The 17,541-nt window shown below is 42.4% G+C and overlaps 1 protein-coding gene across 10 annotated transcripts in view; it reads left to right on the plus strand.

Moving 5' to 3' along the window:
• Positions 1 to 17,541, plus strand: part of syt12 (synaptotagmin XII) — a 253,476-nt gene that overhangs the window by 166,701 nt on the left and 69,234 nt on the right. For 8 of the 10 annotated variants that reach the window (XM_073049223.1, XM_073049217.1, XM_073049215.1 and 5 more), the window contains 2 exons: positions 3,111 to 3,226; positions 6,057 to 6,116. In XM_073049223.1, the coding sequence (XP_072905324.1) occupies positions 6,083 to 6,116 (34 nt within the window). In that variant the 5' untranslated portion in view covers positions 3,111 to 3,226; positions 6,057 to 6,082. The remainder of the gene's footprint in view (positions 1 to 3,110; positions 3,227 to 6,056; positions 6,117 to 17,541) is intronic. The other 2 variants (XM_073049218.1, XM_073049216.1) reach the window with 1 other exon arrangement.

Genomic DNA, 17,541 nt, shown 5'->3' on the forward strand with positions numbered 1-17,541 from the left:
AAAAAAAAGATCACTCCCTACTTGTACATAGTTCTTTCCTTTTGCTTGTTTTTTCTTTCTACTCTTTTCTATAAGTGTATACCCCAGATAAATACTTTGTGGAGATTTGTGATATATATGATTATATGATATATATGTACAATGTCTGAAATACATCTTATGGAAATGTTTGATGATGAACTTCAATAAAAAAATAAATTCCAGAATCAGTGCAAAACTGCACACAAAACAAAGACTGACAAATAACCAAGGTGAAAAAGACAACAAATTACAAATACAAAAAGAGAAAAGAAACACCAAATAATAATAATAAATAAATAACCAATAAATATTGAGAGCATGGGTTGTAAAGTCCTTGGAAGTGAGTCAATTTTTTTGTGATTTTTGTGATTTTGTGATTTCCAGTTCAGTGATCGGGTGAGTGAAGTTATCCCCTCTGGTTCAAGGGCCTGATGGTTGAGGGGAAATAACTGTCTCTGAACATGGTGCTGTGGGTCTTGGGTCTCCTGTACCTCCTTCCTGATGGTAGCTGCGAGAAGGGAGCATGGCCTGGGTGGTGGGGGTCCTTATTGATGGATGCCGCTTTCCTGCAACAGCGCTCCTTATGGATGTGCTCAATGGTGGGGAGGGCTTTAACCGTGATAGTCTGGGTTGTAGCCACTACTTTTTGTAGGATTTTCTGTTCCATCACATTAGTGTTTCCATACCAGGCCGTGATGCAACAGTGAGTTTACTCTTCACTCTGCATCTATAGAAGTTTGTGTGTTCAGAGATGCTCTTGAGTATTCTGCATATTTTTAACTCATAAAATGGCCACTGAGTGTAGATACAGTTATATGTTCCTTCATATCTAAGAAGGCTGTTCCAGTTACCTCGGACACCTAGTGAACGACCATGGGGATTCCTGGTCTTTCAGGACCAGGCACTTTACAGTGTGACATAAGTGAAGGAAGAACACATCACAAGGTTTAGCTCCCCCACCACCACCCTCTTATTCTAGTTTCTGCCTCCTTCTTTTCCAGTCTTGATGAAAAGGGTCATGACCTGAAACTTCAACTGTTCATTCCCCTCCCCAGATGCTGCCAGACCTGCCGAGTGCCTCTAGTGTGTTGTGTCTGTTGCTCAAGATTTCCAGCATTTTCAGAACCTCTGCAGATGTTACACACGAGATAGGATGGTTCACTCATTTATCTCATCAATGCCAGGGGTATCACAGACTCATACCACATGGAAGTAGGCCATTCACTCCACCCCATCCACACTGACCTGTGGTCACCCATCCTTCCAGCACTTGGCCCATTAGGGAGTATTCTGGAGTTATGTGACTATAGCAGATATTAATTCAAGTAAAATCCAACTTCAGTTTTCATTGTAAATTGCAAGCAGTGAACTGAAGTTAAAAGCCCACAAACTAAGAGATATGATTTGCTAAATGGTGACCATGAGGCATTTCCACATGCATCAGCCAAATGCTACGCCAATGGGGTCGTGTTAATTGGCCTGAATTAAACAAGTCAACATGGCTGAGTTATTTGCACCATTGTGACTTGAGTTCAAGCCTAGACCAGACGGACGTTGTCACTTAGCATATCAAGCTTGATCACAGGAATGGGCAATCAATAGTTTTGTGTACTCAGGATATTAGTATGCTCAGAGACAGCCCTGCCAACATTAATTTTGGGTGTCTGGCTCTCTGTCTTCAAAAGCTTTGAGATTATTTATGTGAATTAATTTGAGACAAAGGTGTTTGACATTCAGAGGCGACTGTCACTGTAGATTTGTAATTCAAAGGAAGCACTGTCAACCCAAAGTACTGAAGTAAACAATGTCATTGGAAGTATTGATATTATATTCTTACTGAAGTTAGTAACTGTTGTTACCTTTGATCTCAAGGTATAAAAGTACGACATACCTTCGGGTTTGTGAGCCTGTGATGAGAGAGTCCCCAGAGTGGTGCCTGCTTGTTGTGCTGAATAAAGACCTCTACATCACCAGCTTCAGTGTTCACAGACACAACATAGCCCATGCCTCACAAGTTCAAGTGCTAGTCTGGACACCTGCTTCCACCACCTTTCCTACAATCTATTCTGTGAAGCCACAACCCTTTGGCTGAAAACTCCTTCACTCCCCTTACCACTGGGTCAAATGACCTGTTTCCTGTAGATCTCTCCAACACTGCAATCCAAAGCTAAAACTCTGCAGATACTGGAAATGTGAAACGGAAACTGAAAATGCCAGGCATTCACAATCTACACTTACCAGGTCCTGTTTTATTTTAATGAAGTTCACCTTCCCCCAATTTAAAACATTTATTCTTGGTCTACTGTACCCCTATTTTTCCATAACTTTAAAATATACAGAGCTGTGGTCACTATCTCCAAGATATTCCAGTGCTGACATTCCCTTCACCTGACAGACGACAGTCCTGAAGACAAGGCTGAGTAATCCTCATTTGTTCAGTGGTCTATCTATATACAAAAATTCTCCAGGATACACCTCAAAAATGACACCCCCCCCCCAAGTTTTTTATACTAAAGCAATCCCAGTAAATATTTGGGAAATTGAAGTCACCTAGTATAATAATTTTATTTTTGTTACATCCCTCTGCAACTTGCCTGCATAATCAGCTATTTTATTTTTTCAATCAGAGAGCCCCCACCAGCACTATTATGAGCAACAGAAGGGATAAGTAGCTAAAAACTGAATTGTATTTTCAAAAATGTAACCACTTGCAAAGTATTTGGATTGCTGAGTTAAGGAAACATTGAAAGTCATTTTCCTCTTCTCAAAAACTTCCATGAATCTAAACCAATTGCAACATGAAGCAAAATTCTTCTGTTCTTCTATCAGTGGACTCTATAGTGGGCTTTTGCCCTTAATATTTGAATGCAGAAGTAATTCAGATGGTCTGCCCCTTCCCAGAGATGTCTAGCTCCACCTGCACTTCCTAAACCTTCCAAAGAATTTTGGAGTCGAGCTCATTCAATTTGTGGAATCTGTAGCCCATTGACTTTCAAGGTGATCATTTCTTGTAGGTTGCCCGACGTAATTTTCTATGTGACAGACAACTGCAGACTTGTATAATGATATTTTTACTGTCTTCACTACAGCAGATATGCCCACGTGCGACTGGCCTGCAGTTGGTGCCTGACATCAGAAGTAAGAAGCAGGGTTTTATGTCTCCAGGAACTCTGAAAAAGACAGTTGGACAGCAGGGTGTTATAAGGTAAAAGAAATATGTTGCGTTGGGATGTCGGTGTCTCTCGAAAGAAACCCAAGCATGGCCAAATCCAACCCCTTTTACCAAAAGCTGCAAAGAGCACAGCCTTGCCTTACACTCAGTGACCAATTTATTGGGTACTTCCTGGAACGAATAAAATGGCCACCGAGTGTAAGTTCATGGTCTTTGCTGCTGCAGCCCGCCTCTTCAAAGTTTGCTGTGTTGCGCATTCAGACATGCTCTTCTGCACACCACTGTGGTTATTTGAGTTACTATCACCTTTCTGTCAGCTCGAACCATTCTAGCCATTCTCCTTCGACCTCGCTACTCACTGAATGTCTTTTGCATTTTGCACCATTCTTTGTAAACTCTAGAGACTGTTGTGTGTGAAATCTCAGGGGATCAGCATTCCCTGAGATACTCAAACCATCGTCTGGCATCAATAATCATTCCATGGTCAAAGTCACTTAGATCTCATTCTTTTCCCATTCTGATGTTTGGTCCGAACATCAGCTGAACCTCTTGACCTTGTCCGTATGGTTTTATGCATTAAGTTGCTGCCACATGATTGACTGATTAGGTGACTGCATTAACGAGCAGGTGTACGGGTGTGCCTAATAAAGTTGGCAACTCACAGTAACACAGCACAACATGGTCATGTGGTCTGAGGCTAATTTGGAAGCAATGTGAAGGGCTTGGGGATGGAGGGTGGGTGGAATAGTGTTCCAGGCACTGAATCTGGCATGCAGATTTGCTGTCCTTTATCTTTGTAATCACCTCCAGCCTTCCAAGAAATCCCTGATCCTGTAATTCTGGTCTCCAGATCACCCCTTTTTTAGTATCCCTATAATCACTGGGTGTGGCATCCGTTAGTCTCGTGAGACCATGGATCTGCGCCCTCTCCAGGACACAGGCCTGGGCAAGGTTGTATGTATGGTGAACTACATATACCTGTCTGGACACGCCCCCTGATGACTGCTCCTGTGGCTCCTCCCACAGACCCCTGTATAAAGGTAATGGAGGTCTGAGCCCGGCCTCTCGGTCTCCAGGATGTAGTATGGTGGTCACTCACTGCTTGTTCCTTCTTCCAGTCAATAAAAGCCGATACCTCGTTTTTACGTCTCAGAGTGAGTTATTGATGGTGCATCAGTATGGAAGACCGACAGCTGCCCAAGCAGCAAGCCTCCCCTCTCCACACCACCAATGTTGCCCAAGGGAAGGGCAAGAGCTGATATAGCTTGGCACCAGTGACATCGCAGGAGTTGCCAGATCGAGATTGAAGACAATGTAGGACTGCCTTAGGGACTCCAGCTCTGGATTTGTCCTCAGGGTTTACTCCCAAAGCCCTTCCCATGAGTGGGTATGGCCGCAAGGCAGCGGAGGTTTGAAATCAGAGTTTTCCCTCTCTTAGATGGACTGCCTTCCCAGGCTGACAAGCTCCATCTACCCGAAGCACTGGTTTTAAGGCGCTAGGACTCGCCTTCACCCCTTCTCATGTCGGTAGAAACAGTTCCACTGGGCTTAGAGGCTAAGCCACACGAGAAGGCTAGAAGATGGACTTGGTTGTCAGAGGCTATTTGAGGCGCATGCTGTGAGGACACTTTTAGGTAGTGGGAGCTTGTCCCCACTACCACTCCTTGGCTTCACAACTTCATAGCTATAATCACTGATAGCCATGAAAACCCCTATAGTTCTGGGTATTCTTTCTTGCATGTATTAGCTGGAGGTGGTGTAGGACAGAGGAGAGGTCTCTGTGGGTTTGCTGGAATCTATACTGGGTTGCAGGCTGCCTTGCCCCCCTCTGTCGGTGCTGCTCTCCTGTGTTTGCTTAGTGGCAGAACAAGCTGGACCAGGACAACTTCCCATCAGGCTGAAGGGCATACCAATTAGGAACTTGGGCTATATTAGTTTCTGTTTGCTTGCGATATTCTGCTATCGTAACCATATGTGCAATATGCTATGTGCAGTGTGCTGTTGGTAATGTGTTTTTCACCTTGGTCCTGGAAGAACAAGGTTTTGTGTGGCTTTATTCATGTATGGTTGAATGATAATTGAACTTGAACTTATTGTTGTATTTAGTCATAAAGTCATACAGAACAAGTCATAGCCAACTATCAAGTACATGTTATACTAATCCTTTTTTGTTTTCCCAATATCCCCATCATAAACTTCTAAAATTATACACTTTTCTCCACACTAGAGACAATAATGGCCTATTAACTCTACTAACTTGAACAAGTTTATTTTGGGTGTGAGATGGAAACTGTAGCAACCCAAGCATTCAAAGAGAGAACATACATAAGCTGACCTAAGAAGCCATGGGGCAGGTGAAACTACATTGTACCTGCACATGTACTTGCCCTGGAGCAAACATGAGAGTGACTTCCACTCATAAACTCTCCTATTGGCTTTCACATTTACCCATTCTCTTCACACCTGTGGTACCTGGGCTAGAACCTGCCAGTTCCTCAGCTTCATAAAATAACCATGAAAAGCTGGCAGTCTCTCCTTGAAGGGTAGTGGGTTGCCCTGGAAACGTGATCTCAACACATAAAGGTCTCAGTTACTGCTTAATCATGAGTGCAGCCTCCAACCAAGTGATGTGACTCGTAGGATGGGGAGAAGGAAGTGGAAAGTTGTGAATCTAACGTCCCGGGATATCACCACCAGTGCTATTCCTTCAATGTCCTGCAAACCAGACTGGAAATTCGGGATCACATTGGACATTTAAATTCATGATTGAATAACCAACAAATTAAATTCAGGCTTTTACTTCAGGGGAATTTGAATTGTTTATTCATATGGATAATGTAATTGCCTTGTGTCTCATTCACAGGCAAGATCAAAAGCTGTCTGTCTACTATGGAAGGAAGTCCAGCAGAATATCCCACAAGTGGTGAGTAATAATGGTCGCATACAATAAACAGACGTCACTGTTTCTTCAATGAACATCCTGCTCCAATTATAAGGAAGTTTGCAGTGGAGTGGGAAAGTGATGTGTGACTTGGGCAGCACCACAAAATGAGCAATGCTGAACTGCAACCCTGTTAACACCTCCCTTCCCTGATATTCCTGTCCTTCAAAGTCAGAGAAATGAATGCAAGGAAGACAGGTCGATTTGCCTAACTGTAGCATAGTGGTCAGCACAATGCTTTGCAGTACCAACGATGCTGGTTCATTTCCCGCTGCTGTTATAAATTCTCCCTGTGACCGCCAGGTACTCTGGTTCCCTTCCACAGTCCAGAGACGTACTGGTTGGTAGGTTAATTAGTCATTGTAAGTTGTCCCGTGATTAGGCTGGGGTTAAATCAGGGTTGGTTGGGCAGTACAGCTCAAAGGGACGAAGGGGCCCATTCTGTGTATCTCAATAAATCTTAAATAAATAAGGGAAATACGAGAATCTTTAGTTAAAGTAACAGAAAACACTGAAAAAAATGTAGGGGTACTGAGCAAAGCCAGCACGGATTTATGAGAGGAATATCTTGTTTGTCTGCTGGAGTACCTTGACTATTTGATTAGTAGAATAGATAAGGGAAAGCTAATGGACGTGGTTTTATGTGGATTTTCAGATTATTTGGATAAGGTCCCACATAGGAGACTGGTCAATAAGACCAGTCAAAGACTGGTCAATGTGGAGTTGAGGGTAGTATATTAAAGTGGATTGAGAATTGGTTGGCCGATAGGAAGCAATGAATGGGAATAAATGAGTTTGTCTCAGCTCATTGCTTCTGCAATTCTGAGCATCTCAAATTGATTTGCAGTAGTGGTGCATGAAGATTAGCTGCTAAGGAAAACAGTGCCTTAGATTAGTGGAGGATCGCTACTATCCGAAAAAGTTAACCTGGCGTTGTATTCTGTTCTATTTTTGGACCATGTTTGTGGTTCATTTGCAGAATAACTTTCACAAGTATTGGCCGTGTTTCCTTGGAGCTTCATATCTAATGAGTGATACTAATACTCTATTCTTGAGACCACAATGTATTGCATTAAATGTACCATGAGGTCATTCGACAGCTCATTAATGAAGTATGTTTTTGATAAACTTGCAACAGCTTTCAGATTCAACTTCACGGAATCTGTCAGTAACTGGTAGCTGGATTCTGACTTCCCAAATTAGGCAATCTCACTTGTCACACATTTTCTGCACTCACTTGCTTTGTAGCAAATGTTGCCCAAAAAAATAGGATATGAGGTTCTGATTCACCAGGGCCAGGTCTTTCTGGATTTGATCTGCTGCCTGGAATCACCATCTGCCTGCACCAGTGGGGCCAAAAGCACAGGAGGCTCTGTGTCCTTGAGTTGGGTGACAAGGTCCAGGAGACAGCTGGGTCCAGGCTCATGGTCTCCTAGACCCTGCCCCAGGGCACCCTGACCGTCTTTGATACAAGCAAGGCTGGGTATGCGTCTTTGAGTTGAATGTGTTTCACATACCTTGGAAATTTACAAAGTTTAAGATTGACATAAGTAGTTTTAAAAGTTATTGCAAAAATATTTAATAGAGAACATCAATGTGTTATTGATACCACAAAAGCAATTTTTTTTTTTACCTTGCCACTTGTTTTCTAATCCATTGGCTGAAAATTCAGATTGAATAGGGAGTTCAACTTGTACCCCAGTTCTGAACTAGCCTAGGATCAGAGAGACATACAACGCCAGAAGTAATGCCATTGGGTGCTGCTCAGTCTGTCTCAGACTTGAAACCTTCCCATATTTGGCCATGATTTACTTCCCTTGGAATGACTGGAGTCAGCAGTTTCCTTCCAAAGTACTGGTTTCAGTCAGGAATATATCTCTCATCCCTTAACCTGCGAGACCTACAAGACCAATTCATTTCCATTTTCTCATTCACTAAGACACTGCATAAACTTTAAAAAGGCTTGTGTACATACTGCAATAACAAAAAAAACTCTTAAATTTCTCATTGAATTTTTTAATAGCCTGCTTACAGCCCACAGATTGGACACTTGCTCTGCTCTCCCCCAAGGTGGAAATATCCTCGGTAGGTCTGTCCTGTCCTGAGAACTTCGTTAGTTTGCCTCTCTTTTGTTCTGAGAAAGGAGCCCAGCCAGTTATTTCCTAATGTTTATATCTTGTCAACCGTAGTACCAGTCTTTCAACATGAAGCATAAAACAGCGCAGCAAAGGAACAGGCCCTTACGCCCATGATGTTGTGCCAAACTAATTAAAGTAATGACACCTAATTAAGCTAATGCCTTCTGCCTGCACACAGACCATATCCTTCCATTCTCTACCAAGAGAAGAACTGCAGATGCTGGAAATCTGAGCAACACACACAAAATGCTGGAGGAATTCAGCAGGACAGGCAGCATCTATGGAAAAGAGTAAAGAGTCGATGCTTCAGGTCAAGAAATGTCGACTGTTTGCTCTTTTCCACAGAAGCAGCCTGGCCTGCTGAGTTCCTCCTGCATTTTCTGTGTATTACTCCCTCCATATTCATGTGCCCATCTAAGAGCCTTTTAAACGTTTTTATCGTAGATGCCGCCATCAGCACAGCAAGCAGTGCATTCCAGGCACTCTCATGTCCCCTTTCACTTTAAATGCTTCAATCCTGGGAAAGAGATAACATTTGTCTATGCCTCTCATAGTATTACAAACTTCTAACAGACCACGCCTCAACCTCAGTCACTCCAGATAAAACAACGCTGGTTTGTGCAGGCTCTGCGCCAGCTTCTTCTGCCCACTCTCCAAAGCCTCCACGTACTTCCTATAATGGCGAAATTGCATGCAATACCCCAAATGCAAGCTCACGGCAGTTTCCTTCCCAGAATTGTTACATCGCTTAGATAACATTGAGACCTGAGTGGACCAAGCTTCTAAATAACTTTAATCTAACTTTTGTATTTTTGAATGGGCCTCCCATACTATATAAAAGGAATGGATGGGATAGAGTTTGTCAAATGTGCTTAGGAAAGTTTTCATCATCAATATATAGGGGCCCCAACTGGAGGGAGCGCGATATTGGATCTCTTATTAGGGAATGAGACAGGGCAGGTGACAGAATGTGTGTAAGGGAATATGGTGCTTATTGATCATAATTCCATTCATTCCAAGATAATTATGGAGAAGGATTGGACTGAGTCTTCAGGCTGAGATTCACAATTAAAGAAAGGCCAATTTTGATGGCATCGGATAGGATCTGACGGGTGTGCATAGTGACAGGTTGCTTTCTGACAGAGAGGGATTCTTGGTAAGTGAGAAAGCTTCTAAAGTGAAACTTTGAGAGTACAGAGTTTGTATGTCCCTGTCAGAATAAAAGACAAGGCCTACAGTTCTGGGGAACTGTGGTTTTCAAGAGCTATTGAGACTATCGTTAAGAAGAAGATGGAGGTGCATATCAGCTATAGGCAACAAGGAACAAATAAGGTACTGGAAGAGTATAGGAAATGCAAGGAAACATCAAAGAGGGAAATCAGGAGGGCTGAAAGAAGGCATAAGGTTGCTTTGGCAGACAAGATGAAGGAGAATCCCAAGGGCTTCTACAGAAGCTGATGAAGGAAGGGCAGTGGAAGTTGGCTACATGGATTTTAGAAGGCTCTTTTAAAGTCCTATATGGGAGGTTGATCAGGAAGGTTCAGGTGCTTGACATTCAGGATAAGGTAGTAAATTAGATTCACATCGGCTTTGCGGAAGAGGCTAGGGAGCGGAAGTAGATGGCTGCCTCTCTTGACTGTATGCCTGTGACCACTGGTGTGCTACAGGGATTGGTGATAGGTCTGTTGTTGTTTGTTGTCTATGTCAGAGATCTGGATGATGATTTTGGCAAACTGGATCACCAAATTTGCAGATAACACTAAGACTGGAGATAGTGAAGAAATCTAGCAAAGCTTGCAGCGAGACCTGAAACAGCTGGAAAAATAGGCTGAAAAATGGCAGATGGTATTTAATGCAGACAAGTGAACTGTTGCCTTTTGGAGGACAAACCAGGGTAGAACTTGCACAGTGAATGGTAGCGCGCTGAGGAGTGTGGTAGAACAAAGGGATCTGGGAATGCAGATCCATAATTCTTTGAAAGTGGCATCAGAGATAGATAGGGTCGTAAAGTGAGCTTTTGGCATATTGGTTTTCATAAATCAGAGCGCTGAATACAGGAGTTGTTTACCTCAGGATCTCTTGCTTCATTTGACCAATTGTCAAATAAATTTGCACTCCCAAAATCACATTTTTACAGATACCTTCAAATTGGAGATTTTCTACGTTTCCAATTAGCTACTTTTCCTATAGGTCCTGATAAAAATTTACTGGACGATCTTTTAAATTTAAAACCTTTTGTTAATGGTTCTATTACCAGTAATCAACTATTACTTGTTGATTGATTCTAGACAAGACTTTTCAGATAAAATAAAAAAATCTTGGGAGGATGACCTAAATTGTCAGATTTCTGATGATAGATGGAATAAAATTCTTAAACAGGTTAATAAATCATCTTTCTGTGCTCGTCATTCTCTTCTACAATTTAAAGTGGTTCATAGAGCTTACATTTCTAAACAGAAGCTTTCCAGTTTTTACCTGAATGTTTCTCCACTTTGTAATAAATGCAACTCTGCTGATGCCTCTTTAATTCATATGTTTTGGTTTTGCCCTACAATTGAAAAGTTTTGGCGGGAAGTATTTCACACCTTCTCTCAACATTTTAGGGTCCAATTTGATCCAAATCCCCTTACTGCCTTGTTTGGTATTATTGCAAAATGAAGATATAACTTTAAATACTCCTAACCTACAGGTTTTAGTTTTTACCTCTCTTTTAGCAAGAAGAGCAATCTTGCTTAAATGGAAGGAGTCTACCCCTCCTACACATCTTCAATGGCTACGTGATATTATGTCTTATTTAAATTTAGAAAAGATCCGCTGCTCAGTCTTAAATTCGAAACAATCTTTTTATGATATTTGGGGACCTTTCCTAAATTACTTTTCCAATTTATAAAGTTTAACAGTGCACAGACTTTTATGTATATTTTTATGTTCTCTTCTTAAGTGAATAAGTTTTTTTTTCTAATTATCTATTGTCATCCATCAGCTTTTTTCTTTGGTAGTTGGTAGGGGGTTGACTTTTTTTTATATATATAAAAAAATTTCTTTTATGATGTATGACCTATCTTTAAATTTTTGATTACAGAGTGATATATCTTTATGTGTTATGCTATAACATTTTGATCAATTTTATTACAATATATGAATGTACACAAGTTATGTTGAGATGTATCTATGTGTTGCACTCTGTAAATTTTTTTTCTTCTGAATAAAAATATTGTAAAAAGAAAGAAGAAGAAAAAAGAATACAGGAGTTGTGGTATGCTGTTGAAGTTGTATAATATGTTGGTCAGCCAGCAACATAATCTTGGAGTATTGTGAGCAGTTTTGGGCACCTTATCTTAGAAAGAGTGTGCTGAAAATGGAGAGGGTTCAAAGGAGTTTCACAAAAATAATTCCAGGATTGAACAACTTGTCACATGAAAAGCATTTGATGGCTCAGGGCCTGTATTCACTAGAATTCAGAGGAATGCGGAGTGACCTAATTGAAATCTATTGAATGGTGAAAGGCTTTGATGGAGTGGATATGGAGAGGATGTTTCCTGTGGTGGGAGAGACTACATCCAGAGGACATCGTCTCAGGATAGAGGGCATCCTTTTGGAACATAGATGAGGAGGAATTTCTTTAACCAGGCAGTGGTGTATCTATGGAATTCTTTGCAGCAGTGAAGGCAAAGTCTTTATGTATATTTAAAACAGAGGTTGATAGATTCTTGACTGGTCAGGGCATGAATGGACACGGGGAGAAGGCAGGAGATTGGGGCTGAAAGGAAAATTGGATCAGCCATGATGAAATGGCGGAGCAGACTCAATAGGCTGAATGGCCTAATTCTGCTCCTATATCTTATGGTCTTATGATCTTGAGGACCTGAGTTATAGGGAAAGGTTAAATAGGTTAGGGCTTTATTTCCGAGAACATTGGAGAGTAAGGGATCATTTGATAGAAGTATACAAAATTACGAGGAGCATAGATAGGGTAAATGCAAGCAGGATTTTTCCAACGAGGTTGGGTGAGACTACAAATAGAGGTCATAGTTAAGGGTGAAAGGTGAAATATTTAAAGAGAACCTGACGGGGAACTCCCTGATTCAAAGGGTGAGTATGGAACGAGCTGCCAGCGGAAGAGGTCATTGCAGATTTGATTGCAAAGTTTAAGAGAAGCTTGGATATATTTGGGAGGGGTATGGAGGTCTCAGCCCATGTGCAGGGAGAATAACAATTTGGCACAGACTAGATGAACTGAATGGTCTGTTTCTGTATTAGAGTGCTCTACGGCTTTATAAGTTTTATTCTGCCAGATTAACATTCAGGACCTTTAATTCTTAAGTAGCTGCATTCAACAATATTGCTATTTAGAATAACATACAAATCTACATCCCAGATCTGTTTGTTCTTTGACACTATTTATAATCTTACTGTTCAAGTAGTTCTTTTGTTCCTTCTGCCACCCTTATACTTATTAAAATTCATGTAATAATGATGTCTTCACTCCCAAAGTTTGTTCAAATCTTCCTTAATTTTTTCATAATTCCTTATCTAATTTGTAGTTGGAATAAGACCTTTAGCATTATTCTACAGCACTTCATCATAAGATGAATTATAGATGTGGCCTGCAAGTAGTATAAATGAAATAACCCTATTCTTATAGTGTGACCTCAAAAAGTCTAATATGAATATAAATGCAAAATTATTTTGGCAATTTATATTCTCACAGACTTCTCGTCAGCACACTGGGGAAATGTTAACTGCACTTCTAAAAGCCAATTAATTATTTACTTAAGTTAAGGTTTTCTCAGTTTAATTATATCCAGAGATCTGCAACTTCAGATTATCTAGCAGTGAAGATTAACACCATATGGGGAGAGCACTATAAATGTTGTCTAACATATTGATGAAGGTAAAGAATTCTCACACTTTATTTTTAACTTACCTACCTAATGTAGTAGGCGGGGTGGAGATTTGTCACTACCAAAGGGGGTGTAAGGTGCTCCTTCCCTCCGCTAGCCTGCAGTCACCCTTAGGCAAGGTGTAGCACCTGCTTAGCCCCCTGACCAGGGTCACGTGAAGTCATGGGAGTAGGTAGCGGATGGTCGTATGAGCAGTTGGTGCATAGTTATGTGACCTCTGACGCCAGGCAGACCAAGTCTGATGAGTACTGGCTGGGGTCACTTGTAAAGACACAGCCCAGAAAAAGGCAATGGCAAACCACTTCTGTAGAAATATTTGCCAGGAACAATGTTCACAGAAAGACCTTAACTGCCCATGGTATACGACATGGCACATAATGAACTTAATGTAATTTAAGCAACACACTCAAACTGCTGGTGGAATGCAGCAGGCCAGGCAGCATCTATAGGAAGAAGTACAGTCGACGTTTTGGGCTGAGACCCTTCGTCAGGACATCAACCATCGCAACTTCACCACACCTTGTTCCAATTCCAACCTCAATCCTTCCGAACGTTCTACTCTCCACTCCCTCCGCACCAATCCCAACCTCACTATAAAACCCGCTGATAAGGGGGACGCTGTTGTAGTCTGGTGTACTGACCTCTACCTTGCCGAGGCACAGCGACAATTCGCTAATACCTCCTCTTATTTACCACTCAATCATGACCCTACCAAGGAGCACCAGGCCATTGTCTCCCACACCATCACCAACCTTATCAGCTCTGGGGATCTTCCATCCACTGCCACCAACCACATAGTTCCCACACCCCGCACTCCCCGTTTCTACCTCCTACCCCCAGCATTTTGTGTGTATTGCTTGAATTTCCAGCATCTGCAGATTTCCTTGTGTTTGCATTTTTAATGTAATTTACCTTATTGGGCCCTTGCCAGTTCTCAGCAGTGTAAACCCATTCCCCCTTCCTCTAACTGTGCAATTTACTCTCTTTCTCATTTATGTTCTCTGAGGTACCACTCTGAGGTAATGTAATTGCCAAAAATGTACATAATCCACAACCACCAACAGGGAGCTTGGGTTTTGCTTTAAAAGGCTGGTCTTACTCAATGACGTTGTTATGTAAGGATTTTTAGTGTGCTTTGTGTTTAGGTTTAGGAGTTAAATAAAATGTGTTACAGGTCTTGTTAAGCATAAAATGCCTCATTTTGTTTTATTTATGAAAACCTACACTAGTTTTGCCCCCAATGCTCTAGGACAATTCCAGAGTTATTGAACATGTTGGCCAATGCAGTTGCTTTGAAACTGCTGGAGTTTTGGGAGCAAAATGCCGCTGCTTGGTTTGTACAAGCTGAGGCCCAGTTCGTGTTTCGAGAAATCTCCACCGAGAAACCAAATTTTGCTATGTGGTAGTGTCGCTCAGCAGTTCCACAGCTGCGAGTCTGCTTGAACACCCTCCCTAACACAATAAATACCGATCGCTGAAAACTCACCTTATACAGACTTCTGCACTGTCAGAGTCTGGGTGCACCAAACAGTTGCTTTCCTTACCCTATCTCAGTGATGCTAGGCCTTCAGAGCTAATGGACTACATGCTGTCTCTCCTAGGAAATCATCATCCCAGTTTCACTTTTAAAGAACTATTCATGCAGCAAATGCCTGGTCAAGTTTGCATAGCCCTCGATGATGCACCCGTGATGGACTATTAGGAGCTTGCTAAAACACCAGATAGTCTACACTCAGCAGGGCAGGAGTGCATCATTCTTCCTCCTTTCTCTACTCAGTAAGCCTGCTCAGCAAGGCCCTCAACATAAGGATGCCTGTCCCCTGCAAAACAGACGATGCCAGGCCTGTGCTTTTACCATGTTCTCTTGCTCAACATGCTGACCAGGCAATTCTTCCTGTATGACACGGTGCTCAAGTGAGTGTGCAGACAGCATCGCCTATTCATGCAAAGAGTGATGAAACCTCACTGGAGGCCGCTAATGGCAACAGGATCCAGACTTTCAGGACACGGCAGGTGATGCTCTGCTTCAGTGGGCGACATTACACATGGGACTTCGTCCTGGTTGCGATGACCCAAAGCCTCAGTGCTAGGCTACGTCACATCACGGCGTATCACCCGCAGTCCAATGGCCTATGCGAGCGGTTTCACATGTTCTCCAGTTTTCCCGATTCTTGACAGGAACAGGAGTGACAGGCAACTAATTGTGTAGCCTCAGCTGTCCGGTTGTTTGAGGGAAGGCACTGAGTAGGACAGACCTAGCGAGGAATCTTCCACTTGGGGAAGGGGGATGAGTGGGATGGATGTAGAGTCTAATCTCAAAAGTGTAAATAGGCCATTAATAAATCCAGTAAGAAATTCAAGACTTCACCTGTGAGTCTGTTGGGGTCATCTACTGTAACTGGTGCTCCCAGTATGGCCCCCTGTATATCGGGGAGATCCAGTGTAGATTGGGAGACTGCGCCAAGCACATTCGCTCCATCCACTACAAAAAGCAGGACCTCCCGGTGGTCACCCATTTCAATTCTACTTCCCATTCCCATTCCAAAATATCAGTCCATGGCCTCCTCTACTGCCATGATGAGGCCACACTCGTGTTGGAGGAACAACACTTTATATTCCAACCTGATGGCATGGACATCAGTTTCTTGAACTTCTGGCAATTGCTCCTCCCTTCATCATTCCCCATTCCCATTCCCCTCTCTCACCTTATCTCCTTAGTTGCCCATCACCTCCTTCTGTTTCTCCCACCCACTTCCCTTTCTTCCATGGTCCTTTCTGTCCTCTCCTATCAGATTCCCCCTTCTGCAGCCCTTTATCTCTTTCACCAATCAACTTCCCAGCTCTTTACTTCCCCATGTCCCCCTCTCCCAGTTTCACTATATCCTGCCCCCTTATACTTCTTCCTCCCCTCCCCCCACCTTGTTATTCTGACTTCTCACCTTGCTTTCCAGTCCTGATGAAGGGTTTTGAACCATAGAACCACAGACCTGAGACATTTACCGTTTACACTTTTCCATAGATACTGCCTTGGCCGGCTGAGTTCCTCCAGCACTTTGTGTGTGTTGCCAAAGAAACTAAAGAGCTAGTTCATTGCTCACAGGATGTATCCTAATCTTATTAGATTTTCTCTGGTATTTCAGTGAATAAGGCAGTGAGACTGTGAGTCACACAGAGTGTGAGGTGATAGAACATTCCTCCTAAACATATTAGTGTCAGGCTACAGCCAAAACTCATTTATTCATCAGTGATCTTCAGCTTATTTCTATTGTCCATAACTACCCTTATTATTTACTCAACATCACAGCTCCAATCTACCCTTCTCTTTTATTTGTCATCTCCCACACTTATCTGTAAATACACACTTGCAATCTCTTTCCTTCAAGAATGGTTTGAAAGCGCTTCATGAAGATTTTGGAAATAAAACAGAAGTGCTAGAACTCATCTGGACCAGCAGCAAAGGAAGGAGAATCCATTTAACCAATGCAATGCACGTGAACATGCTGGAACACACCACTGGGGGTGATAACAGAGGCTGATACAAGAGGGCCCCTGAAAAGGTACTTAGATAGGAACATGGGTGTAAGCAAAATGGAGGGTTATGGGCTGTGTAGGAGGAAAAGGTTAGATTGATCATGGAGTATGTTTATATAGATCGGCACAACATCATGGGCCAAAGGGCCCATATGGTGCTGTACTGTTCTATGATATGTTCTATAGTAACAATTCAGGGACCTTGCTCAGACCTGGCTGAGTGGAGGTATTACTGTTTTTGAGAAAGAGCTGTGGTCTACAGAGTAAAGTTTAAGACAAAAAGGCTATGTGGAGATTGATTAAGACGAATCAGGTGATAGGGATCATGATGTCCAATTGTTAGGGAACCACTTTACAGAAACAGGGTGAGATAAGGGCATAAGCAGGATAATGGGAAACAATCAGAGATTATTTACTTAAAAGTTGGAAAATTCAATGTTCCTTCCAAAGGATTTCGAAGTATCAAGACAGTAGATAAGAATTACTTCTTCTAATTTACATTGGGCCTCACTATGACCTTGAAGGAGGCTACAGGAAGAGAAGTCTGAATAGGAGAGGGAATGGCACACATCAGGAAGTTCAAGAGTGCCGCTGAGTGCAAATACTTTAGAAAGCCATTCCCCAATCTGCATAGGAAGCTGCCCTGGGCTGGGGTGTAGTGTGTGGACCAGAGAGGCATGGGCTGAGCAGTTCCTATGAAACACTGAAAGAGTGGGGGTAGGCAGAGGAGAAGGGAGAGTATCGTGTGGGAGCTGGAGGAAATTGCAAAGGACAATACATTTGAAGACTGGTGAGATGGAGGGTGAGTACCAGGAGCACTCTATCCCTGGGGGA

This window comes from Hemitrygon akajei, chromosome 6 (assembly GCF_048418815.1).
Source record: "Hemitrygon akajei chromosome 6, sHemAka1.3, whole genome shotgun sequence".
Classification (NCBI taxonomy): Eukaryota; Metazoa; Chordata; class Chondrichthyes; order Myliobatiformes; family Dasyatidae; genus Hemitrygon; species Hemitrygon akajei.